The 27,560-nt window shown below is 38.0% G+C and overlaps 1 protein-coding gene across 2 annotated transcripts in view; it reads left to right on the forward strand.

Annotated features, from left to right (window-relative positions):
- Window positions 1-3,879: 3,879 nt before the first annotated feature.
- Window positions 3,880-27,560, forward strand: part of HSD11B1 (hydroxysteroid 11-beta dehydrogenase 1) — a 35,559-nt gene continuing 11,878 nt past the window's right edge. Inside the window, exons 1-3 of one of the 2 annotated variants that reach the window (XM_031937291.1) lie at window positions 3,880-3,937; window positions 5,974-6,190; window positions 15,234-15,390. In XM_031937291.1, coding sequence (XP_031793151.1) covers window positions 15,303-15,390 — 88 coding nt within the window. In that variant the 5' untranslated portion in view covers window positions 3,880-3,937; window positions 5,974-6,190; window positions 15,234-15,302. Of the gene's footprint in view, window positions 3,938-5,954; window positions 6,191-15,233; window positions 15,391-27,560 lie in introns of those variants that run through there. The other variant, XM_003767664.3, reaches the window with a different exon arrangement.

Raw genomic sequence — 27,560 nt, forward strand, 5'->3', positions numbered from 1 at the left:
TTAAATGGATGGTCTGTAAACACTGAAAAAGAGAAATCGTAATCATTGTCAAATAGTAAGCATTTGGTCATTCAATTGGGGCCCACATTTACTAAGTGACAAGATACTGGGTAATTAGGTGGGGTTGGCAGAGAAAGCCTGAAGTACTGATAAAATTACTCCCAGAAGCAAGCAGATCAGGGCACTGGTGGGGATCAGCTCAGCCTTACAGTCCCACCCCCTGTCGAGGTTTTAGTAACCCGATCTTACTATATCCAATAGAAAGCCAAGTTATGATGTCAAACCCCTGAGTTTAAATTTAATCTGTCCCTGGCCCAAGTCATCTCTGCTGAACCCGTTTTGGATTAGCCTGCCATAGTCTTCTGCCATATGCTGTCTTTCCTCCTACCCCTCCCCTATTTCTCCTCCTTATAGCTAACTCTTTTACAATGTGAAACTGCTGCCAGTCAATGGTGTGCTCCCATCTCATGACATGTTTCCTTTCTCCTGGTTAATTGTGAGTCCCACTAGAGAATATATCTTTTTCATTATTAATTGTTAAAAGCCTTTTCCAAGCTAACTATATGTGCTCCTAAATCTGTTTCATATTTACCACTCCTAGAGCATCTCTTCATTTTGTCAGTAGCTTCTTCTCATAAATAAAAATACCTTTTGGCAAAGAGAAAATCCATTGTGAATTTGCACATAATTGGAACCCCAACATTTGGCGCTGACACCAGTCTCATCACTAAGGTCCTATTCTGTGAACAGCATTTTGCTAGGTAATGAATGAAAGACAAAGCTGAGAGGAGAACCCACTTTTTTCTTCATGAAGTTATAGCTTAGATATCATTGAACTTGGAATAATGAAGACCTAAATTTTCACCTAATAGCTATGTGACCCTGAATAAGTTACTTAACCTGTATCAGCTTATTTTCTACATCCATACAATGGGAATAAAAATAGCACCTACTTCATTGGGATATTTGTGAGGCCCAAATCAGATGGCATATGTAAAGCACTTCACAAATCTTTAAGTGCTATGTAAATGTAAGCTATTACTATTTCTATTATCAATCATTACCACACAGAATATTACATGGATCAGATACTAGTTCTTTCCTTTCCTTCCATTGATCTTGTCTGGTCAAATGATATCAGACTGAAAACATGGATGTCTAAAGATTGCTTGTTTTAAAAAGTCTTGGACAAAGCTCTTTCTTAAATCTTTCTCTCACTTCTCAGACCAATTCTTCTGGGCTCCCTTTCCAGATCCAACATCCATTTTGCTACCTTCAAGAAAGAATTTTGACAGCTTTGGGTAATTTGAATAATCTTGTCCAAGAGTTTATAGTAAGTAAGGAATCCCAAAGTAAGGAGCAATTGAATTATTCTGTTGATTCCTGAACAAGTAGGGAGTGTCCCAAGGATGATAGATGCCTATCCCAAACATTATAGAGAAAACTTTTGAGAAAATTTGAAAAGAATTTGTAGGCTTAGACCTTCTCCAAATCAAGAAGCAAAGATTTTATTATATTATTTAGCTAACCAGGAGAAATCCAAGTGAGTTTTTATCAAAGAAAAGGGGTTTTAGTAATTAGCAAAGGGAAAGGCAATGATGTAATATAGCAATGATTTTAGGGGGGCTTCTGGTCTAACAATATCAGAAATCTTAAATCTTCTGGCTTTGGAGTCTGCCTCAGGGACTTCCCACACTCCCAAACTAAGAACAACAATCTGTCTGATTCTGAATAGACCACTCCTCAATTCATTGCTGATTAATAATCTGGTCAGTGAGAACCAAATTCCGGAGACCACACCTCTCCTACCTCTGGGCCATAGAATTAGCATGTCAGTGATAGAAAGCTGGATAAAAGGGTCTCCTCTCTCTTAGCACTTTGCTAATTTCTTTTGGAATTTAACCCACTTGTAATGGCATTACAATTACAATAAAACTTTTCCCCTTGACCAGGAAATGGGTTCAAGCCTGCAAATTTTTTTGAGATACCTCATGACACTGGTCTATGACCCTAAACTTTTAAGGTCCACTTTCCAACCTCAACCACAAGAACTAAGTTCCCTAGTGAAACTCACAATCAAGGGAAGATGCTATTAAAGAGGAAGATAGCATGAGGGCGTGGCAAGTTCCTAATGAACCTTAGACTCCATAAAGCAGACTGAATTTTTGAAGAAGGAATTTAGCAAGGGACTGTCAGGCTAACTCTTAAAAGGAGTTAGTGAGGTGTACGGTAAGTTGTTTTATAGGGGAAACATAACCACAGGGATTGGCATTGTAACCTGGCTTTCTGATTATATACAGTAACTTTGGAGTTATGATGTGGAATTTTGTCAATGCAAAGAATTCAGCCTGAAGTGGGATTGTATTAAAAGTCCACTTAAAGAACAAAAGGCCTAATCAAAATCAAAAGGTTCATTTATAATCCTATCAGTATCCTCCCTGCTTGCTTTAGGAAGTAGCTTGGGTTCCAGATTGTTTACAGTAATTCAGGTTCTCTCTGTCAATACCAATCTAACAACCAAGGGCCTTATTAAAATCTCAGAGATGACCTTTCTTTTTCTCCCCTAAATCACATTTCAAATACCTCTACATCTCTAGCTTCCTCTCTTTTTTTTTCTCCATTCCTCCCCATACTTGATCTAATTTTCTCTCATTTCCTCCAGGAACCTGTCTCATGAGTCAGCCTTTCTCTCACCTTTCTCACCTTTATTTATGCTTTTATTTCCTGACTTCTTCACCGGCTACAAGCATTTTTAAAATGTTTACATCCATTTTAAACACTATAACTCACTACTGTGTGACTGTGTTAGGTTTTAGGAATACAAATACAAATCTGAAACAATCCTTACTCTCAAGGAGCTTATCTCTCAGGTCTTTTAATTATTCAATAACTTCACTTTACATGGTTATCACAAAATGCCTCTCCTTTTTCCCTTCAAACTTAGAAATTATCTTCTACTCTTTCTACCTTTGATTTGAATGCTATGAAATTACAAATTTAAGCTATTACTTCTTAAAGAGTTTTTTCTGTAAGGTAATCTCATAGTTAAAGTCTGTCTCAGGTATACAAATAGGCATGTTTTAGTTTATATAACAATAATAATAACTTGGTGTTTAGGAAAAGACCTTAGAAATTCTCAATAACTGTGAAGTTCTATGAGAACTTGCCAGGTTCTCTGGATTTTTTTTACCTTGACAACTTTTTAAATCTTAGCAGTTCTATGAAAGAAGAAACTAAAATAACATGTGAATAATGAGAACTTTGTATAAAAAAGTAAATTGGTATACAGAGGAACTAAGATCTGCCCTGTCACACACACCCTCCATTCCTTACACACAAACTTTAAAAAGACACTAGCCCAAAGGGGGTGGATTTTCAAATTTGTTTAGGGTATAAAAATGATTTTAGATGAATTGAATGGTTATTAATTGTGAAAGCTATTAAAACTGTATGGAATGGAGAGATAAAGTGAAGAACTTACAGGAATGTTTAAATTCTTTTTCTGTATTTTATTTTCATTATTTCTGTGTTTCCCCTATGACCTGTATAATATGTGCAGGCTCATATTTACTTGAGCCCTGGCTAGCTGTAAACATATTTACTTAACTTGAGATTATGACATATATCAGTGTTTGGTATTTATCAATATTTAGTCTAGTAGCTGGATCACTATCTGCTTGATTAAGCCTGAAAGCCTGATTTTCTGTTTCCAGAAATCAGGAGATTTGAGGGAAACAGGAATGTCCAAATAGCAACAACCAATCAGATGCCTCCCCCTCCCCTTCTCAATACTCTCTTACTTGTGATGTAATTTCTTATATAAAAGCTATGTATCTTTACTACTTCTTTAGCCCTCCCTCCTACCTCAAGCTTTCTCTTTCTTATCTCGTGATGGGACATCTCATCCTCCTGAGTGATCTCTGAGGAGTCATTTTGGGTAAGGGTCTTCTACATCCCTCACAAAACTAACTAGATAATTGGGCCTATATCTCAAAGAGATCTTAAAAGAAGGAAAGGGACCCACATGTGCAAAAATGTTTGTGGCCACTCTTTTTGTAGTGGCAAGAAACTGGAAACTGAATGGATGCCCATCAGTTGGGCAATGACTGAAAGAGTTATGGTATATGGATGTTATGGAATATTATTGTTCCATAAGAAACAATCAGCAGGATGATTTCAGAAAAGCCTGGAGAGACTTAGATGAACTGATGTTAAGTGAAATGAGCAGAACCAGGAGATCATATACAGCAAAAGCAAGATGATGATCAATATGATGGATGTGATTCATTCCAACAATGAGATGACTGATGCCAGTTCCAATGATCTTGTGATGGTGAGAGCCATCTATAGCCAGAGAGAGGACTGAGGAAATTGAGTGTGAATCACAACATAGCCCTACCTTTCTTTTTGTTGTTGTTCGCTTGCATTTTGTTTTCTTACTCATTTACTTTTTTTAATCTGATTTTTCATGTGCAGCAAGAAAACACAGAACAAAATGCAAAGCAAACATTCATACACAGACACGTGCAGAGCTCTATTTTCATCTTTTACATTTTTTTAAAATTCTGTTGCTTTTGCTTATGAATACTAATGCAACAGATTAAAAGTTACAAATCACAATTTTATACTAAGCACAGTTGCAATGTTGTTCTTAAAAATTTTAACAGAGTTCTTCAACCAACAAAACAGACAGAAACAAACAACACAACAAAACAGACAGAACAACAAAATCACACAGAACACAGAACATATACCAGATGTGTTCAGATTTATTATCTAGGACACCCAGAGTTTTGCCACTTGCTACAGATACAGAAGTACTCACTAGACCAGACAGGTGGCTGCAGGATAATTAGGCAGCTGCAGGGGCCCCTCAAAATCTTATTAACCAGAACTGGCTTTTAGGATGCTGTGTGCCAATTTTGGACCAAATTCAAAAATTTGGGTCTCACTCTCCTGGTCCACAGAAAGAAATTACTGGATACTAGGGGCCAAGGAAGGTCTCTCGGTGGCCATCCCCTAGGATCCTTAACCTCTTTCACCCTCCAGAGAGAGGGACTGGAGTCAGACTGAGCCAAAGACTTATCTCGGTGGGACCTCCAAGTGAGATAGCCCAGGCAATAAAATTCAAGACAGCCAAGGTGTTAGTAATTTAGAGAGAGTTGGTTTATTTACCAGCCAGGACGGAACTCTGATAGAGCATTCTTGTTCAGCCTTGTGGTTACATTTGACATTAAACAGTGATTTGACTTTCCATTAGAGAGGGAAAAATAGGGGGTTTACTGGATGTAAGGAGAATGCACAATGGCAGATGTTTGAGGTAGGTTATAGATCAGGGTTATCGAACATTGTCAGGCAGCCATGCTTATAGATACTCCTCGGAGCATTGTTGACCAGGCACTTCATAGTACAAACACCTCCTTTAATCCAGCTGAGCAAACATTTCTTTGGGACCCCGAGGCCCTTGTGGAGGAGGGGAGGGGAGGCCAGTCCTTTGTCCATTTCCATGTTAGAACCACCTGATGTTACTAAGTCCAATAAAGATGAAGGAATAAAAGACTCTGCTACTAAGTTAATGATCATCACTTTTCTAAATTAGACAACTAGGACAAATCGCTTTTCAGATTTACCATCCCTTTGCTCTTTGATTTAGTTTGGCTTGATATATGTTTGATAAAATTACAACCAAGGGACTCTCGATTGACTTTGCTCCCTTATTCAAATGGACTTCACTATAATACAAGAACAACAAACAATTTCAGGTATTAAATGAAAACAGAAACCTGTTCTCACTCTCAGCTATAAGCCATTGTCCCAAGGCTAATCTTTAAAGATAGGTGTATACATAAAAGCTCTGAGAGACTCCTTCCCCCACCTCCCATTCCCCATCTCCATCCCCCACCCTCTGGGGATCTGGACTTCCTTTCTAGCCCCACCCCTAGACTGATTCTCTCAAATCTCCTCCACCAAAAGGAACTGTCCTTCCTGCTCAGAGCCTGCAGATTCCACCACTGTCTGGAGGGATCAGGAGCTCCCCCAGTGGTCCTTGGTGCGGTTCCCCTTCAGCACTTTGAGAACTTTGTGACAACCTGGAGCCTTAACCCTCAGCTCCTGCACCCCCAAGACCTCCCGGGATCCTCCGGCTGGGCACTGTGAGGCTGAGGGAACTTTGTTAAAGCCGGAAGCCAGGGTGAGATGAATGGGAGGTCCAGAGGACTGGGATGGGGGTGGGATTGCAGGGAACTTTGGGGCAGGGCTGGGGGATGTCACTGTGCCCCACTCCCTGCCTTATGGGGGTAGAGCCCCTTGCAAATTACAAAAGTACAGAGTAAGTAGCTCCTGGAAGGGAGTAGGTTTCACCTAAAACGACCCCAATTCTGGCTCAGGTCCCAGATTCCTTTAATTCTCCCATAGAGTTAGGGATTCCTCTCAGAAGGGAAATATTGGATGGAGACTTTTCAGGTGCTATAGCTTGAGGCATATACTATGTGACAGGTGTAGGTATGCACTCAGAATAAGAAAGAGTGTCTTGAAGAAGAAGATAAAGCTAGGAAGAAAGGGGGCTCTCAACCCTAGGTTAACTATCCAGACCAGCCAGAGACATGGATCCCCAGGCTGAGACTGGATGATTAGGTGGGAGGGTAGGAGGCATTGAAACATTCAGTGGATCAAATTATTGGCTGGTGAGTCATATTTAGCAAGAAACATAGTGTTGAGGTGTAGACCAAATGTTGAGGTCTAGATTTGGGGTACCTTAATGAAATTAGGGTTTAGTTAAGGTCTAGTGGCAGGTTTGGGGTACAGGGAGTCAAACAGAGTTCCCCTGCAACCCCCTTGGATTCGGCACAAGGATACCGTAGTAAATGAGGTCTAGTAGCGGCGTGAGTCCCCAGTAAAAGCATTTATTGGCTCAGAGAGCTAGACTGATAAAAGAGGTTTATTATTGAGTTTAGAAGTAGGAGATAAGTAAAGATAGAGATAAGGAGGGCACTGCACAGAGGGTCCTTACATGGCTACCATGTTTGGAATCTCTGCAAAGAGGGGTTCCCAGTGTGGCCCTTTTGTAATAGGAGACTTAGCTCCAGGGGCTTTTGGGTGTAGCCCCAAAGTTGGCTCAGATCCCGGTGGGGCTGGGACAGGTCCGGATCTTCTCTTGGAATTCAAAGGGACCAGGATTTTTGAGTCAAAGGGTAATTTACATTAACTAGGGGGGGTTGGGAATCAAAGATTGGAATCTTTCCCGCATCATTCCCCCCTCAAGCAGTTGGAACTTAAATTCATTTAAGGAAAAAAAAACATGGGGCAAAGTCAGTTATTGAGACAGAATTGAAGATTTTCCCCTTCCAGGATTTTCCAAGTTCAGGGGTCCCCTCTTCATCCCCACCTCAAGCAGTCACCTCTAAAGGCATGTGGGAAAAGGGGTGCTGATCTCCTCTTAACTGCTTCGAGCTGCCAAGGATCGTAGAGATTTGGGTTCATGCCAGGAGGTGAGGCATGAGGTGTGGGATTTGGGGATGGCAGCAGGGCATCTAAGGGGTGTTTGTCCCTGTCAGTTGTTCCCGGTCAGTTGTCCCATGTTCTCCAGGCTGAAAGGCAGTTGAGAGTCCAAAGATTGAAGCCCAGATCTCGGGAGCAGGTTAAAACCAGGGTGTCATCCAGGGTGGAGATGCAGCAGGAAATGTATCAGGCTGCCTGTAAGAATGCTGATAGCCCATCTAACAAGGAGAAGTAGGAGAAAATCCTGGAAGCAAAAGATTATTTGTCTATAGTAAAAGTGTTAAGTAGCCTAGAGTTTAGCCCTTTCATTCTTAATTTCCAGGAAAGCTAATTTCTCCTGGTGTTGGGATTAAAGACTGTGGACTAAGAAGTCAAGGGAGGCAAGAGGCCTTGAAGAATGCAATTTTAAGCTCTTAGAAATCTTTTAACTGTGCTGCCTTCCTTTAAAAAGAGTTGGTTCCTCAATAAGCAAAGATCCTGAGCCTTCCCCCCACTTTCCCCACTCTTATGGGGAAGGGGTAGAAGGGGACAGAGGGAGTGCAAAGTATCAGCACTGCCAACCCAGTTTACCGGCCCCAGAGGTGTTGGGATTGTCCTAGGATAAAAGGGGAAACAGGGCCAGACCCCAATTCCCTACTGGGGAGCAGGACGCCAGGGACCAATTCAGCCCCTGTGGTGTGACGCAGTTTCTCCAGTGTTTCTCCTGCTCGATCTCAGGACAGAGACTGGGGTCTCCTCAGACAGTTTCCGGGACACCTACAGGACTAAGTCTGGGAGAGATTTGTATTAAAAGGCGCTTCTGCTCCGAGTGTTTTTTTGAGGAGGCAGAAGTTGCCCTGAGAAGAAAAGAGCTGAGAGTCTTAGGTTGGAGGTAAAGGGAAACCAACAAATAGCTGTTAGCAGCAGAGTGGAAGAAACATTGAGTTTTGGACCCGGAAAAAGTTGAGGAGGTGGGTGGGTCCTAGGTTTCATTAGGTTGAGTTTTTCAGCTTTAAAAGAGACAAGTGTGCGCGAATTTAAATTCAGCTAATCTATTCAGAGTTCAGGTGTTGAGATTGAGGCATTTTTCTCAAGCCCAGTGTTGTCTCTGCATTAAGAGACAGCTTAAATCTCCAGGGATGGGGGAGGGAAGCCAATTCATTGCAATACCCGAAGACTTTCCCATTCTATAACGTAATCTTCATAGACATCTCTAGAAGGTGTCACAAAGGGCCTCCTAGAAGGCCGTTTGCCAAAGAAAAACCAGGATTTCGTCCCTACGGCATCCTGTAGGCGACTAATTTCCTCAAGACTCCTGGAGTCTGCCAGCAAGCTCAAATTAGCCCGAGACTTTGAGCCGCCCCCCATTATAAAAGGGTGATGTGGTGGGTTTGCCTCAGTGGAAACCTCCTAAGAGGGCCACCAACATTGAGGGCAAGATAGCAAAGGAGACTTGTGGTAGGAGTGGGTGTGATCTCCATTTCAATAGCTCCTCACTTAACCCTAGACAGTATGCATATTTTATAGCCCCCTAGCTCCTTGAGCCGTAGTGTCTCAAGGAATGGGGGAGGGAAAACAGGGTACAAGTCTAGAGAGCTTGAGAAAAGCCCAAAAGGAAAGACAGACTTCTTTCCTAAAGGTGTTCACCGAATTCTTAAATGGTTTCAGTTTCTCCCATTAACTCATTTCTTGCTGCAGTCAAGGAATGAGGGGAGAAAAGGGGAAAAAAAGCCATCTTCAAAAGAATTTAATTTGCCTTGACCTGGAATTTTATTCCCCAGCCATCATTCCAAAGGTCTTTCTTGAAGCTACAACCTGGCCAGGGTTGGAGTCCAAAAAAAAAAAAAAAAAAAAAAAACTTTTTAATGTTGGCAGGGACATGGAACACCAATCCAGAAAATAGAACAGAGTGTGCTAAGAGCAAAAGGTTTTAGGACTGAGAAAATTAGGAGCAAAAGAGTTCCCACCTGTAGGGTTAAGTAGGAAAGAGGAAGAGACAGGCCTAGCCTGGTTTACCTAGGTTATCTCTCCACAAGCAGCTGAGAAAAGGTTTTAAGTAAGTGTGCCCTGAGGCTAAGAAAAAAAGCCGAGAACAGTTTAAAATCCCCCGTCTTTATAGACAGCCTCCATGCAAAAGCATAATTCTGAGGCTTCTACAGTTAAAAGGCTGTGCTGGGAGGGGCATTGCATCAGGGAAACTGAGTCCCGTTTTAAAAGGTATGGGACAAACACGCTTCCTGAGGGCTGGAAGCTGCAGCTTTAAGAGCCAGGTAAAGGTCTGGGAGGGGCACAGCTCACTTGTCCAGATTGCCAGCAAAGTTCTGTTTTAAAAGTTTAAAACCTTTCTGGAGATTTGAGGAGATTAAGACTGAATCCCCAATCTCCCCACTGTGTACAGTACCCCAAGAAGGGGACAGGATAGGAGTATTTAAATGGCAGGTTGCCAAGCCACATGGGAGAGGTCTGAAACAGGCCTCGAGTTCTACACTCCCCACTCCATGGAAGAGGGGGAGGAAAGGCCGGAGCGAGGGTGGGGGAGGAAGAGATACCATCTTACCCAGCGTGATGCATCCCAAATGGCCAGGGCTCTTCTGGCGATTCAACGCAGGAACTTGAGGGCTGGGCAGCTCATCTAAGCCCCCAAATCTTGCTGGGAGAGCAAGACCTGAAGGAGAGACCACTCACCCCTGTCTGTCCAGGGAGTAGCAGCCGTGGGCAGAGACATTCTCTAAACTCACCCCAAGTCAGGGACCTTTCTCCACGTGGCGAAAGCCTGACCATTAGAAACTCCATTGCATTTAACAATGGAGTGGGAGAAGGGCTCAAACACAGCTCCTCTTACATTTCTCCAGTTATCTCCCCAGAACAGATCAAAGAGAGCACTGGCCTGGGACCCCCGAGAAGGGTGGGGTCCCCAGAATGGCCATGTGTCTCCTTGGTCTGGGGGGGGGGGGGGGGGGGGATGTGTTTAAACCCTTCTCCCCCTCGATTGTTTTTTGCTAAAGAGACACTTCCTCTCTGAGAGCAGGGCTTTCTAGTGACGAAAAAAAGATAAGAAATGCATTGAGATGCAAAGGAAGGCAAAGCATCTGCTCCAGGAAAGATTTTAGAGTCAGGGGAGTGTCTAGATTGTGGACAGGTAAAAACTTTTAGTTTTCCAAATCCTTGCAGCCTCTCTCATATCTCTTAGAGACAGAGAGCCAACAAAAGAGGCCTTTTGTCAGACCGCAGCAATTCCTCAAGAATTGTGCCAGAGCTTAGAGCTCCCACCGACGACCCAAGCCCGACCTGAGGGCTTTGGGTGTCCACTGCAAGATTAGGAAAGAAAAAAGTCTTTTACCTTGTCCAGAGTTCCGGATTGCCTGGTAAAAATAGAGGCCTTTTCACCGAAAATGCAAGTAGGGTGAGATGGAACGCAGATATTCTCCCCACTACCTTTAGAGAGAGAGATGAAAGAAGGAAAGCAGATTCTTCCCAGAAGAATACTGCCTGAACAGCTCAAATGCCAGATCAGTTCTGAGTGCCCTGAAAAGGTTGGGGTTCGGTTTGGTCACCAAATTATCTAGCTTCCGGTATTCGTTTCGTCAGGGAACCAAATGTTGGGGTGTAGACCAAATGTTGAGGTCTAGATTTGGGGTACCTAAATGAAATTAGGGTTTAGTTAAGGTCTAGGGGCAGGTTTGGGGTACAGGGAGTCAAACAGAGTTCCCCTGCAACCCCCTTGGATTTGGCACAAGGATACAGCGCTAAATGAGGTCTAGTAGCGGCACGAGTCCCCAATAAAAGCATTTATTGGCCTGGAGAGCTAGATTGATAGAAGAGGTTTATTATTGAGTTTAGAAGTAGGAGATAGGTGAAGGTAGAGATAAGGAGGGCACTGGACAGAGGGTCCAGTGGACAGTGTCCTCACATGGCTACCATGTTTAGAATCTCTGCAAAGAGGAGTTCCCAGCGTGGCCCTTTTGTAATAGGAGACTTAGCTCAAGGGGCTTTTGGATGTAGCCCCAAAGTTGGCTTAGATCCGGGTGGGGCTGGGACAGGTCCGGATCTTCTCTTGGAATTCAAAGGGACCAGGATGTTTGAGTCAAAGGGTAATTTACATTAACTAGGGGGGGTTGGAATCAAAGATTGGAATCTTTCCCGCATCAATAGGACAAAGTTTCCTAAGGGCAGAGTCCTGGGAGAGTGTCATTAAAGCTTGGACATATGAGACATTTCCCCTCCTTTCTGCAAAAAAGAGCTAATTTCAGGATTATGTTGTAAATTAAGCTGTTTTCTGGCCAAATTTCTTGGTCTTCTAAATTGTACAGTAACCACACTGTGTCAGAGGAAAACATAAACCTCCTTTTTCTTTAGATTTTGTTGGCCAAATTTGTCCTAATGTATCAAGGGACAACTTCAGGCACAGTCCCTATCCATATCCCAGGACTGTCCTATGTTTCACCTCTGTCCTCCCTTATCAACCTCCAATAATATCCTAGTGAAGGAGAAAAACAAAAGACTTCATAAAGCAACAAGCTGAATGCCTAAGAGTTCCAAGTAGCCATGATTTTAATGGCATGACATCCTCTGCTGAGAGTTATAGGCACTCAAGGGGGTCCCACCTGCGAGGCTGGGGCACTTCAACATTGGCTGAAAATGGACTCATCCTTTATCCAAAATCCCCATCTGGGCCACCAGGAAAAGGATGAGGATTGGTCGGGATCAGTCAGGGACTATGGGGAAAAGAATTTCTGGGAGCAAATCTATTGATTGAGAAATCAAGGCAGATTTTATTGTGAACAATGTGGTAAGGTGACACAGATCTTTCCTGCTATGCAGGTAAGCTTCTTCTCTGTTCTTCGATCAGTTCTGAGGTGGTTTTCAAGTTATTTGGAAGAGTTCAAAGGAGTTCTTTCCTTACTCCATCATCTTGGCACCATTAACTTTTATTAGAGAGTTGCAAATTAAAATAATTCTGAGGTACCACCTTGCACCTACCAGACTGGCTAACAAGACAGAAAAGGAAAATCACAAATGCTAGAGAGGAAATGGGAAAATAGGTGCAATAATGCATTAGTGTTGGAGCTTTAAACTAGTTCAAATATTCTGGAGAAGAGTTTGAAATTATGCCCAAAGAACAAAAAAGGTGTGTATATCCTTTGACCCTACAATACCACTATTAGAACTATATCTCAAAAAGATTAAAAAAAAAAAAAAAAGGAAAAGGAACTATATCTACAGAAATATTAATAGCAATTCTTTTTCCAGTGACAAAGAATTATAAATTGAAGAGATGCCCATCAATTGAGAAACAGATGAATAAGTTGTAGTATATTATGGTGATGGCATTGTATTATGCTATAAAAAGGGGATGATTTCAGAAAAATCTGGGAAGACCTATATGATGCCAAGTGAAATGAGAAGAACCAGGAGATCATTGAGCACAATAATATAACAGCAATATTGTAACAGTGATCAACTGTGAAAGACTTAACTAAACTGGTCAACAGAATGATTCTGAGATGAATTATGATGAAAAATGCAATACATCTCCAGAGAGAACTGATGAACTCTGAGTACAAATTGAAGTATAATTTTTTTCATTTTCTCTATTTTTCTTGCTTTTTTATGAAATAGCTAATATGAAAAAATGTTTTACATGATTTCATACTTATAATAATATATTGTTTACTTTCTCAATGGCTAAAGAGAGGGAAAGAATTTGAAACTCAAAAAAATTTTACATGTTAAAAATAAATAACAAATTTGAAAAGAATAAAGAAGTCTCTTCATCTCTCGAGGACTCATTTTCCTCTTTTGTAAAATAAAGGAGTTGGACTAGATAAAGTCATTTTGAGCTTATAGGGGTCCTACAACCTGCCATATTTGCCATTCAAGCTGCCTAAATCACACTGTAGATTCTCAGAAAGTTCTTCAGATTACATGGTTAGGATACAGTTCTACTAAAAACATTTGTGAAGCCAGAGAGACAGTGATCTTTCTTAGTTAAGGTGAAAGAAAACCAGCAATGTTCCAAGGAACATCTTGAAGGAAACCAGATATGCTAAGAGGCCTTGAAAATTGGTTCTTCCAGACATGGGGGCCTGCCAACTAGGGCACAAAGACAAAAATTACCATGTCAAATGCAAAGAACAGCAAGGAGACCACTAGGGTTGTATCATAGAGTATATAGAAGTTTCTAAAGTTGAAGATTGATAAGGTAGGGAGGAACCAAGTTGTAAATAGATTTAAAAGCCAAACAGGACTTTTTTTTAATCCTGGAGATAAACAGGGAGACACTGAAATTTATTGAGCAGGAGGAAAAATGAAATGGCCAAATTTACACTATTTAAGAGAATTATTTTGGCAGCTCTGTGGAGAATGAATTAGAATAAGGAAAGAGTTGAGGGAGAAAGACTAATAGTAAAACTATTACAATAATTCAGGCAAAAGATAATGAAGGCCTGAACTAGGGATAGTGATTGAATATGAGGAGAGAAGATAACACATATAAGAAATGTTGAGCAGCAACAAAATTTGACAATGATTAAACATTTGGAGTGACTGATGTTGAAGTTGACATTGAGCAACACCAGGAACCGCAGTGGTCATCCTCCCCAAACAACCCCTGACAAATGACTCCATCTCAGATGAGAGGTTATTGAGTCATTCCTTGAAGATAAAATGTAGATCTTGTTAATGTCGCAGTTGTTCATCATTTCAGTAGTGTCCAACTCTTTGTGACTCCATTTAGGATTTACTTGGCAAAGACACTGGAAGGGTTTGCTATTTCCTTCTCCATTTCATTTTACAGATGAGGAAACTGAGGCAGGCAGAGAGAAGGGATTTGCCTGGGGTAACACAACTGGTATCTGAGGCTGGATTTGAACTCAAGTGACTCCAAGCCTGGCTCTCAATCTACTGCACTAACTAAATGTTTTCTGCACAAAATATAGCAGAATTTCTTAAACTTTTTCCACTCACAATCCCTTTTCACCCAAGAAATTTTTATGCAATCCTGGATATGTAAATTATAAAATAAGTATACAAATCAAACATTTACTGATAACAAATCATAAATTTATTTCAAAATGATTCTTTGGAATACAAATTTGCATACTAATGAGATGGATGTGCTTATTTATTTTTCCATAAAGAATTAAATCTCAGCATAATGTTGATACCTTTTACTGTGGCCAGATGTTTCACAATCCCAGCTTTCAGTCTTGTGACCTGATATGGGGTGACAACCAATAGTTTAAGAAACTTTGAGATATAGATCTCAACCAAATATATAAGGTAATAAGTTGTAACATATGTAATTATACCTAAATGTAAATAGATATAAATATAATTATCTAGACACACATATACACAAATACATATATATATATATATATATACACACATATACTTATATATAATCATATATGTATGTATAGTTGGACTCAACATTTATCAAGCAAGCCAGGCTTGATTGAAACTCTCCCTCCATTCTTTCTAACTAATCAAACTCTTGCTGCAAGCTTATAGATCAAGTCAGTATAAAAGTGGATTCAAATTAATTCTAGTTCCTTGAACAGTCAAGTATTAGGAGATTCTGAGAAGGCTCAGAAATCTGTGACTATACAAGTCAGGCTATTGCTTTTGTTTTCTGGTAAGGATCCAAGGACTTTGTGATGGGTCAAATTCAAAATCTAACAACAGTGATTGTTTTTTAGGTGATGGAGTTAACAAAATAAGTTTTTGTATTATATCAGCATGTTTTTCTGCAGCTTTGCAATTAAAAATTGCTTCCAGAGTATTCAGTATTCACACCTATCCTGTGTCATACTTCCTTCTTGATGGCTCTACTGAAAATGACCTTCCTCCCTGCCTTGGGACTCTTGTTGGCATACTATTTCTACCCAACCACAGACAACTTCAGATCAGGTGAGTCCCAAATTCCTATGGGGTTGGTTTCTTAAATCCTGCAGAGGCTGGGACAGCAAAATCTGAGAAAATGAATGACAGTGAAATTGTGACAGATAAGCCGACAAGCTATAGGCAGAGTGAGGAACAAACTTGGTTTGACTATCTGGGGTTAGGATTTACTTCCAACACCTTTATTGAGAGCAATGTAAAAGCAGTAGAGAGAGGTAGAAATGTCTCCCCAAAAGTAAAGCTAGGGTCATATTCAAGAACAGTGGCTTCATTTTTTTTTATAGCTTTTTATTTACAAGATATATGAATGGGTAATTTTTCAGCATTGACAATTGCAAAACCTTTTGTTCCAACTTTTCCCCTCCTTCCCTCCACCCCCTCCCCCAGACGGCAGGTTGACTTATACATGTTAAATATGTTAAAATATAAGTTAAATACAATATATGTATACATGTTCATACAGTTATTTTGCTGCACAAGAAGAATCGAACTTTGAAGTAGTGTACAAGTAACCTGTGAAGGAAATAAAAAATGCAGGCGGACAAAAATAGAGGGATTGGGAATTCTATGAAGTGGTTCATACTCATTTCCCAGAGTTCTTTCACTGGGTGTAGCTGGTTCAGTTCATTACTACTCCATTGGAACTGATTTGGTTCATCTCATTGTTGAAAAGGGCCATGTCCATAAGAATTGATCATCATATAGTGTTGCTATTGAAATATATAATGATCTCCTGATCCTGCTCATTTCACTCAGCATCACTTCATTTAAGTCTCTCCAGGCCTTTCTGAAATAATTCTGCTGGTCATTTCTTACAGAACAATAATATTTCATAACATTCATATACTACAATTTATTCAGCCATTCTCCAATCCACTCAGTTTCCAGTCTCTGGTCACTACAAAGAGGGCTGAGTGGCTTCATAATCTTGAAACTCTGTAGTTAGTGTTACTAGCTCTTCACGCCTTAATGCAGGTGGTATTTTTACACCCCCAGATGTGCTGCCCTAAAAAACCTAAGACCTTGATGACTTGATAAACATAAAGAAATACTGTCTTATTGCCTGTCTGGGAATGGCACCCTTCGTGTGATAACCTTTGCCTCCTGTCTAGGATGAAATTCCTTTAGTATGACAAATGTATTCGGGAACTTTTATGTCTCTTTCTATAAATGTGTCTCTGAAATCACTTGATACAGACTCCCTTGTTCTGGTGGGGTTCATTTGCTAGCTAGCAATAAACGCTCTTAAATTTACAATATTTTGGCTGTCCTGTATTTTCTCTCTTTGGGCATTTCAGAAGGTGAAAAGCAATCTCATCAGCAAGGTACTTAAGATACTTAATTCCTTTTCTGCCCAACAGGCAATGGTACTTAAGATACTTAAATATTTTTCTCACCCAACTGGCTGTGCCCTGCAAATCTAGAGAAGTAACAAGCAAAATAAATCAGTAAAATCCTACAAAAGATTTCCTTATCTCTGTCCCACATGCTGTACCTTCCAGGGCTATGAGCACCAACTCTCTGCTTGTTTTTCTCCTCATACTTCCTTGTCTGGCTGCCCAACTTAAAATCTTTCCAAGTTATGGGGCAGAATTCAATGAGACAACAAGGATAGGAAAAATATGTATGTATGTGGGGTATCTATATGTATATATTCTACATATTATATATATAAATATATCCTTTCTTAACTATAGCCTGCTTGAGGGTGGTGGGGGTGTGGGATGAAGGGAGGAAAAAGAATAAAGTAAATAAGGTTCATAGCAGAGAATAAAAGAACAATTTACAATGAAATAAAGAAAAGATGGCCACTCGTGAATATAATTTCTTCTACTAATATGCACATATACTTTCTTAAATTGGTATTTGTTGTTATATATTTTGAATCCTCTTTGATGTTCTACTGAGCACAATAATCTCTTTTGTTTCATTTTGTTTCATATTACTTTTCTGTTTTTCTTTTTTCTTATTCTGTTTCTTCAAATAAAATTAATTTGGAAAAATAAATAAGTAGAAATCAAGCAAGAGAGGTAGAAGAAAAATTGGAAAGAAAAATTATAGCGGTACAAGAAAATTATGAAAAATGAATCAACAGCAAGTGAAAGGAAACAAAAAAAAATTTAAGGAAATAACTGCTTGAGAAACAGACAAGTCCAAATGGTAAAAGAATTACAAAAATCCAATGAAGAGAACAATGCCTTAAAAAGCAGAATTGGCAAAATGAAAAAAGAAGCATAAAAATTTACTGAAGAAAAACCTCCCTTAAAAGTATAATTGGATAAGTGGAAAAGGAGATTCACTAAAGAAAATAATTTCTAAAAAATTAGAATTGAGTAAATAGAAGCTAATGACTATGAAAAATCTAGAAACAATAAAACAATCAAAAGAAGGAAAAAATGGAAAATAATGTGAAATGTCTCATTAAAAAAACAACTGATTTGGAAAATAGATCCAGGAGAGATGATTTTTAAAAGAATGGACTACTTGAAAGACATGATCAAAAAAAGAACCTATATATCATTTTCCAAAAAAACTGTCGAGAACAATTGCCCTGAATTATATTCTAGAGAATAAAATAGAAATTAAAAGAATATGCCAATCAACTTCTGAAAAAGATCCCAAAATGAAAACTTCCAGAAATATTATAGCCAAATTCCAAAACTCCAGGTCAAGGAAAAAATATTACAAGCAGCCAGAAAGAAACAATTCAAATATCATGGGGCCACAATCAGGATTATATGAGATTTAGCAACTCCTACATTAAAGGGTTAGAAGACTTGGATATGATTCTCTAGAAAGCAAAGGAGCAAGAATTACAACCAAGAATCACCTACCCAGCAAAAGTGAATGTTAGCCTTTAGAGGAGAAAATAGACATTCAATGAAATATAGGACTTGATGAAAAGACAGAACTGAACAGAAAATTTGACTTTCAAATACAAGACTCAAGAGAAGCACTAAAAGGATAAACAAAAGAGGGAAGTTATAAAGGAATTAAGGTCAAATATTTACATTCTTGCATGTGAAGATGATCCTTGTAACTCATAAAAACTTTCTCATTATTAGGGCTATTAAAAGTAGTATATGTAAACAGAGAGTACATGTGTGAGTTGAATATGAAGGAATAATATGCAAAAAAATAAATAAATAAAATTAGGGGGTGAAAGAAATGTCCTGGGAGAAAGGAAAAGAAAGGTAGAATTGAGTAAATTATCTTACATAAAAGAGGCAAGGAAAAAAACTTTTACAGAAAAGGGAAAGAGAAGGTTAATAAGAAGTGAGTGGGTAAGTGAAAGGACCTGAATTTCATCAGAATTGGCTCCAAGAGGAAATAACATTCACTCTCAATTGTCTATAGAAACCTATCTTACTTTACAGAAAAGTAGGAGGAGGAAATAAAAGGTGGTGGAGGGTGATAGAAAGCAGGGTAGAGGTAGAAGAAAGGTAGTCAGAAGCAAAAACTTTTGAGGAACAGGGTAAACGGAGAATAGGATGGAGGAAAATACAGTTAGCAATAATAATTGTGAAAAAAAATTTAATGCAAGTTTTTCTGTTAAAAGCTTCATTTCTCAAAAATATAGAGAATTGAGTCAAATTTATACAAATAAAAGCCATTCCCTATTTGATAAATGATCAAGAGATACAAACGATTTTCAGATGAAGTAATCAAAGCTATTCATAGTTACATGAAAAAAAAAATACTCATTGTAGAAATGCAAATTTAAACAATTCCAAGGTACTCCCATGCCATTTGGGGCATTTATGTTTCATGTTTATATTCATTTGTTGCATATGGTACCTTTTAGGGAAATGTAATTTACCTTTTTATCTCTCTTAACTAGCTCAATTTTTCCTGTTCTTTAGACTTAGGCCATAATTACTACCCTTGTCTTTTTTACTTCAGCTCCAACATAATAGAGTCTGCTCTAGCGCCTTATTTTTAACTTCATATGTATCCTTCTGTTTCAAGCGTATTTCTTGCAAACAACATATTGTTAGCTTCTATTTTCTAAGCCATTCTGCTATCCTATTCTATTTTATGGATGAGTTCTTCTCAATCACATTCAGTTATGATAACTAAATTCTGTTCCCTCCCCTCCCCTTATCTTATTCTCTTATTCTCTTTATACCTTTTCTTTTCTTTGTTTCCCACATTCCCTTCAAGAGTTTGTTTGACTTCTAATTCTTCTTTAGTTTATTCTTCCTCTTATTTTTCCCTTTCCCTACTGTTTCCTTTTTGGAAATGCATTTTTGTATTCAACTCTGTACATTTATATTTATTCTTCTATCTTTTGACCATCACAAAAGAATGAGATTTAAGCATTGCCCATTTATACACACAAAAAAACCACACACATTTATACACACATACACACACACACACACACCCTTCTCCTTTTGACAATGACTTCTACTTGCATATCTCAACTATGTGAAATAATTTTTTTTCTTATCTCTTCCCTTCCCTCCTCCACAGTGTATTACTCTTTCCATTCCTTTCCACTCTTCTTTTAAGATCATCAAAACATAACAGAGAGGCAGCTAAATATTACAGGGGATAGACACACCAACCCTAAAGTCAGGAGGTCCTGAGTTCAAATCCAGTCTCAGACACTTAACACTTACTACCTGTATGATCCTGGGTGAGTCACTTAACCCCAATTGTTTTTCCAAAACAAAACAGACCAAAAAACCATAATAAATCATCTTGGCTCCTCTGATTAATCTCTGATGGTGATGATGATGAGGGAATACATGTATCATCACCCTATATTAGAGCAAACAGTTTAACCTTGTTTATTCCCACTCATGCTTGCCTTTTATTCTTTTCTTGACTCCAGTGTATGTATTTCAAAGTTTGTATTCACCTCTGGCCTTTTTATCAGGAATGCTTGACAATACTCTCATTAAAAGTACACTTCTCTCTCTGTTAGATTATGCTGTTTTTCTAAGTAAATTACTTTTATTTGTAAGCTTATATTTTCTGTCTTCTGGAATACCATTTTCCAACTTCTTTATTCTTTGATGGTTGTGGCTGCTAAATTGTGTGAGACTGGTTGTATTTCTTCACGACTTAAATTCTTTCTGTTTGTCTCTTTGCAATATTTTTTCCTTGACCTGAGAGCTTTGGATTTTCGCTATAATATTCCTGGAAGTTTTCATTTGGGGCTTTCTTTCCAAAGGGGTACAATGGACAATGAATTATGAAAGTGAGCATTTTACTTTGCCTTCTGCTTCTGTGAGATCTAAGTGGTTTTCTTTTATAATGATTTCAAATGTGAGGTCTAGCTACTTTTTGGGTATGTATTAAGGTAGTCCAATGATATTTAAATTATCTATTCTCTCTTTTTTTTAAATAATTATAACCTTTTATTGACAGAACCCATGCCTGGTTAATTTTTCATGACATTATCCCTTGCACTCACTTCTGTTCTGACTTTTACCCTCCCTCCCTCTATCCCCTCCCCCAGATGGCAAGCAGTCCTATACATGTTAAATATGTCACAGTATATCCTAGATACAATATATGTGTGCAGAACTGAACTCTTGTTGCGCAGGGAAAATTGGATTCAGAAGATAAAAATAGTCTGGAAAGAAAAACAGAAATGCAAACAGTTTACACTCATTTCCCAGTGTTCTTTCTTTGGGTGTAGCTGCTTCCATTCATCACTAATCAATTAAAACTGAGTTAGATCTTTTCTTTGTCGAAGAAATCCACTTTCATCAGAATACATCCTCATGCGGTATCATTACTGAAGTGTATAATGATCTCCTGGTTCTGCTCATTTCACTTAGCATCAGTTCATGTAAGTCTCTCCAAGCCTCTCTGTATTCATCCTGCTGGTCATTTCTTACAGAACAATAGTATTCCATAACATTCATATACCACAATTTACCCAACCATTCTCCAATTGATGGGCATCCATTCATTTTCTAGTTTCTAGCCACTACAAACAGGGCTGCCACAAACATTTTGGCACATACAGGTCCCTTTCCCTTCTTTAGTATCTCTTTGGGGTATAAGCCCAGAAGTAACACTGCTAGATCAAAGGGTATGCACAGTTTGATAGCTTTTTGGGCATAATTCCAGATTGCTCTCCAGAATGGTTGGATTCATTCACAACTCCACCAGCAATGCATCAGTGTCACAGTTTTCCTGCATCCCCTCCAACATTCATAATTATTTTTTCCTGTCATCTTAGCCAATCTGACAGGTGTGTAGTGGTATCTCAGAGTTGTCTTAATTTGCATTTCTCTGATCAATAGTGATTTGGAACACTCATATGAGTGGAAATAGTTTCGATTTCATCATCTGAAAATTGTCTGTTCATATCCTTTGACCATTTATTGTGAAGATCGTGTATTTTAAAATCAGTTGGAGTCAGGAATTCAGGTTAGGGGAAAATTGTCAGTCTTTATTCTCAGTGAAGAAAGATCAGAGGTGGAAGGGAATCGACGATAGCAATGTGTGCAGCTGAGTCAAGAAGCTAGCTAGACCAGCAGCCACACGACCAGCAGCTAGGAGTATGGAACCCAGGCCCAATCTCTCTCAGCTTCTCTTCCTGTCTCTCTCTCTGCCTCCACCCACCAAAATCGTCATTTCCTATACAACACATCAGGACTTGCACGGAGAGTGGGCAGGGACCATTCTTTATCCAATCATGTATATTAATAGAGTATAGCCCAATTACTATTTAGCCTCACATACTTGGGACCTCAGTGCATCAACTCAAACCTCAGCCCATTACAATTTATCAATTGGAGAATGGCTTGATTTCTTTTTTTTTTATTATAGCTTTTTTATTTACAAATTATATGCATGGATAATTTTACAGCATTGACAATTGCCAAACCTTTTGTTCCAATTTTTCCCCTCTTTCCTCCCATCCCTTCCACTAGATGGCAGGATGACCAGTACATGTTAAATATATTAAAGTATAAATTAAATACAAAATAAGTTTACATGTTCAAACCGTTATTTTGCTGTACAAAAAGAATCGGACTCTGAAATATTGTACAATTAGCCTGTGAAGGAAGATTAAAAAATATGCAGGCAAGCAAAAATAGAGAGATTGAGAATTCAATGTAATGGTTCTTAGTCATCTCCCAGAGTTCTTTCGCTGGATGTAGCTGGTTCGGTTCATTACTGCTCCCTTGGAACTGATTTGGTTCATTTCATTGCTGAAGAGGGCCACGTCCATCAGAATTGATCATCATATAGTATTGTTGTTGAAGTATATAATGATCTCCTGGTCCTGCTCATTTCACTCAGCATAAGTTCATGTATTTCTCTCCAGGCCTTTCTGAAATCATCCTGTTGGTCATTTCTTGTTGATCAATAATATTCCATAACATTCATATACCACAATTTATTCAGCCATTCTCCAACTGCTGGGCATACACTCAGTTTCCAGTTTCTGGCCACTACAAAGAGGGCTGCCACAAATATTCTTGCACATACAGGTACCTTTCCCTTCTTTAAGATCTCTTTGGAATATAAATGGCTTGATTTCTTATAAATTAGAGTCAATTTTGGAAATGAAGCCTTTATCAGAACCTTTAACTGTGAAAATGTTTTCCCAGTTTGTTGCTTCCGTTCTAATCTTGTTTGCATTAGTTTTGTTTGTACAAAGTTTTGTGATCAATAATGATCTCTAGTTCATCTTTGGTCACAAATTCCTTCCTCTTCCACAAGTCTGAAAGGTAAACTATTCTATGTTCCTCTAATTTATTTATAATCTCATTCTTTATGCCTAAATCATGGATCCATTTTGATCTTATCTTGGTGTATGGTGTTAAGTGTGGATCCATGCCTAATTTCTGCCATACTAATTACCAGTTTTCCCAGCAGTTTTTGTCAAATAATGGATTCTTATCCCAAAAGTTAGGATCTTTGGGTTTGTCAAACACTAGATTGCTATAGTTGACTATTTTGTCTTGTGAACCTAACCTATTCCACTGATCAACTAATCTATTTCTTAGCCAATACCAAATAGTTTTGGTGACTGCTGCTTTATAATGTAGTTTTAGATCAGGTACAACTAGGCCACCTTCATTTGATTTTTTTTTTTCATTAATTCCCTTGAGATTCTCGACCTTTTGTTCTTCCATATGAATTTTGTTGTTATTTTTTCTAGGTCATTAAAATATTTTCTTGGGAGTCTGATTGGTATAGCACTAAATAAATAAATTAGTTTAGGTAGTATTGTCATCTTTATTATATTCACTCAGCCTATCCAAGAGTACTTAATATTTTTCCAATTATTTAACTCTGACTTTATTTGTGTGGAAAGTTTTTTGTAATTTTGCTCATATAATTCATGGCTTTCCTTTGGTAGATAGATTCCCAAATATTTTACGCTATCGACAATTATTTTGAATGGAATTTCTCTTTGTATATCTTGCTATTGGATTTTGTTGGTGATGTATAAAAATGCTGAGGATTTATGGGGATTTATTTTGTATCCTGCAACTTTCATAAAGTTATGAATTATTTCTAATAGCTTTTTAGTAGAATTTCTGGGGTTCTCTAAGTATATCATCATATCATCTTCAAAGAGTGATAGTTTGGTTTCCTCATTACCTACTCTAATTCCTTTAATCTCTTTGTTGTCTCTTATTGCTGAGACTAGCGTTTCTAATACAATATTGAATAATAATGGTGATAGTGGGCAACCTTGCTTAACTCCTGATCTTACTAGGAAAGGTTCCAGTTTTTCCCCATTGCATATGATACTTACGGATAGTTTTAAATATATGTTTCTGACTATTTTAAGGAAAAGTCCATTTATTCCTATACTCTCAAGTGTTTTTATTAGAAATGGATGTTGGATTTTATCAAATGCTTTTTCTGCATCTATTGAGATGATCATATGGTTTTTGTTCATTTGGTTATTGATATAGTCAATTATGCTAATAGTTTTCCTAATATTGAACCCATCCTTGCATTCCTAGTATAAATCCTACTTGGTCATAGTGTATTATCCTGGGGATAATTTTCTGTAATCTTTTTGCTAATATTTTATTTAAGATTTTAGCATCAATATTCATTAGGGAGATTTGTCTATAATTTTCTTTCTCTGTTTTCAGCCTACCTGGTTTAGGTATCAGTACCATGTCTGTGTCATAAAAGGAATTTGGTAGGACTCCTTCATTCCCTATTTTTTCAAATATCTTATATAGCACTGGGGCTAATTGTGCTTTAAATGTTTGGTAGAATTCACATGTAAATCCATCTGGTCCTGGGGATTTTTTTTTAGGGAGTTAATTAATAGCTTATTCTATTTCTTTTTCTGAAATGGGACTATTTAAGCAATTTACTTCCTCCTCTGCTAATCTGGAAACCCTATATTTTTGGAGGTAGTCAGTCATTTCACTTAGGTTATCAAATTTATTGGTATAAAGTTGGGCAAAGTAACGCCTTATTATTGCTCTAATTTCTTCTTCATTGGTGGAAAGTTCCTCCTTTTCATTTTTAAGACTAACAATTTGATTTTCCTCTTTCCTTTTTCTAATCAGATTTACCAAAGGTTTATCTGTTTTGTTGGTTTTTTCATAAAACTAACTCTTAGTTTTATTTATTAATTCAATAGTTTTTTACTTTCAATATTATTAATTTCTCCTTTTAATTTTAGAATTTCAAGTTTAGTAATTGATTGGGGGATTTTAATTTGGTCTTTTTCTAGCTTTTTTAAGTTGCAAGCCCAATTCATTGATCTTCTCTTTCTCTATTTTATTCAAGTAACCCTCTAAAGATATAAAATTTTCCCTTATTACTGCTTTGGCTGCATCCCACAAATTTTGGCATGATGTCTTATCATTGTCATTATCTTGAGTGAAATTATTAATTGTGTCTCTAATTTGCTGTTTCACCCAATCATTCTTTAAGATGAGATTATTTAGTTTCCAATTATTTTTTGGTCTATTTACCCCTAACTTTTTGTTGAATGTAGTTTTTATTGCATCATGATCTGAAAAGAAAGCATTTACTATTTCTGCCTTCCTGCATTTAATTTTGAAGTCTTTATGTCCTAATATATGGTCAATTTTTGTATAGGTTCCACGAACTGCTGAGAAGAAAGTATACTCCTTTCTGTCACCATTCAGGTTTCTCTAAAGATCTATCATATCTAATTTTTCTAATATTCTATTTACCTCTTTAATTTCTTTCTTATTTGTTTTGTGGTTTGATTTATCTAATTCTGAGAGTGCAAGATTGAGATCTCCTACTGTTATAGTTTTGCTGTCTATTTCTTCTTGCAACTCTCTTAACTTCTCCTTTAGGAAGTTAGATGCTATACCACTTGGTGCATATAAGTTTAGTATTAATATAGCTTCATTGTCTATAGTACCCTTTAGCAAGATATAGTTTCCTTCCTTATCTCTTTTGATTAGATCAAGTTTTGCTTTTGCTTGATCTGAGATAAGGATGGCTACCCCTGCTTTTTTGACTTCACCTGAAGCATAATAGATTCTGCTCGCGCCTCCGCTTTATGGGAGAGTTCATCCCATTCACATTTACAGTTAAAATTACTAATTCTGTATTTCCTGCCATCCTAATATCCCCAGATTATGGTTTTCTTTTTCTTGCTCCTCTTCCCCCCTTCCCTAGCATTAAACTTATAGGTCCCCCTTGTTTCACGCAGCTCTCCCTCTTTAGTATCCCTCCCTCCTCCCTTTGAATCCCTTCCCCTTTCTTGTACCTTTCCCTTATTACTTTTTCCTTTTCCCTTTTCCTCTCCCACTTTTTAATGAGATGAGAGAAGATTCTCTGTAAAACAAATATGTCAATTATTTCCTCTTTGAGCCAACTCTGATGAGAGTAAGATTCACACAATGTTCCTCCCCCTCTCTAAGTTCCCTCAGATATGATAGGTTTCCTTTGCCTCATTGTGGGATGTAGTTTCCCTCTTTTTATCTCTCCTTTTCCCTTTTTCTGACACTATCCCCTTTCCATTTCTACTCCCTTTTTTATGTTATATCAGTAAAATCAAATTATACATGTGGTTTTTATGTATATGCACAACAGAAATACAGTTCTCAAGAGTTCCTTTTACCTTTTTTCTACTTCTCTTGAGTCATATGGTTGGAGATCAAATTTTCTGTTTAAATCTGGTTTTTTTCCTTAGAAACAAATGGAATTCCTCTGTTTTATTAAATATCCATCTTCTTCCATGGGAAAAAAATGCTCTACTTAGCTGGGGATTTTATTCTTGGCTGCAATCCAAGTTCTTTTGCCTTTTGGAATATCAGATTCCAGACCCTGGAATTAAAGGCATTCCAGATGCCTTTAATGTTGAGGCAGCCAGATCTTGAATGACCCTTATTGTGGCACCTCGGTATTTGAATTGTTTTTTCCCGGCTGCTTGTAATATTTTTTCTTTAGTTTGAAAATTCTGAAATTTGGCCACAATATTCCTTGAAGTTTTTATTTTAGGGTCTTTTTCAGAAGTTATTCAATGAATTCTTTCAATGCCTATTTTACCTTCCGGTTCTATTACTTCTGGCAGTTCTCTTTGATGATTTCCTATAAAATAGTATCTAGCCTCTTTTTCATCAAAATTTTTGGATAGTTCAATGATCCTCAGGTTATCTCTCCTAGATCTATTTTCCAGGTCTGTTGTTTTTCCAAGTAAATATTTGACATTTTTTTCCCAATCTTTAATTTTTTTGGTTTTGCTATTTGTTCAGTTCTGATTTTTAGTGAGTTATTTTCTTCAATAGCTTTTTTTGCTTCTTTTTGTCCAATTGAGTTTTTAAATGCATTGTTTTGCTCTATGGAATTTTTTTCTATTTCACTAATTTTTCTTTTAGTGAGTTATTTTCTTTTTCCAATTCATAAATTCTGTTTTCCTGCACTTCTTGAGAGTTTTTTTACCTTTTCCAATTTACATTTCAGGAAGTTGTTGCTCTCTTGCATAGTTTTTCTTTCCTTTCCCCATTTTTCTTCTAGTTCTCTTTTAAGGTTTTTAATAGCCTCTTCTAGGAGAGCCTTTTGTGTTGGGGACCAACACTTGTCTGGAGACTGTCTGTTATTAGTCTCCTCGGGATTGAAAAGCTCCTCTCTTTCTGTATAGAAGCTATCGATCATCCTTTTGATTTTTTTACTTATTTTTTAAAGCCTGTAGGGTCTGCCTTCAGGACCAGGTGGTTACCAGCTTCCTCTGCAGAGCAGTGATA

Source organism: Sarcophilus harrisii, chromosome 4 (assembly GCF_902635505.1).
Source record: "Sarcophilus harrisii chromosome 4, mSarHar1.11, whole genome shotgun sequence".
Lineage (NCBI taxonomy): Eukaryota > Metazoa > Chordata > Mammalia > Dasyuromorphia > Dasyuridae > Sarcophilus > Sarcophilus harrisii.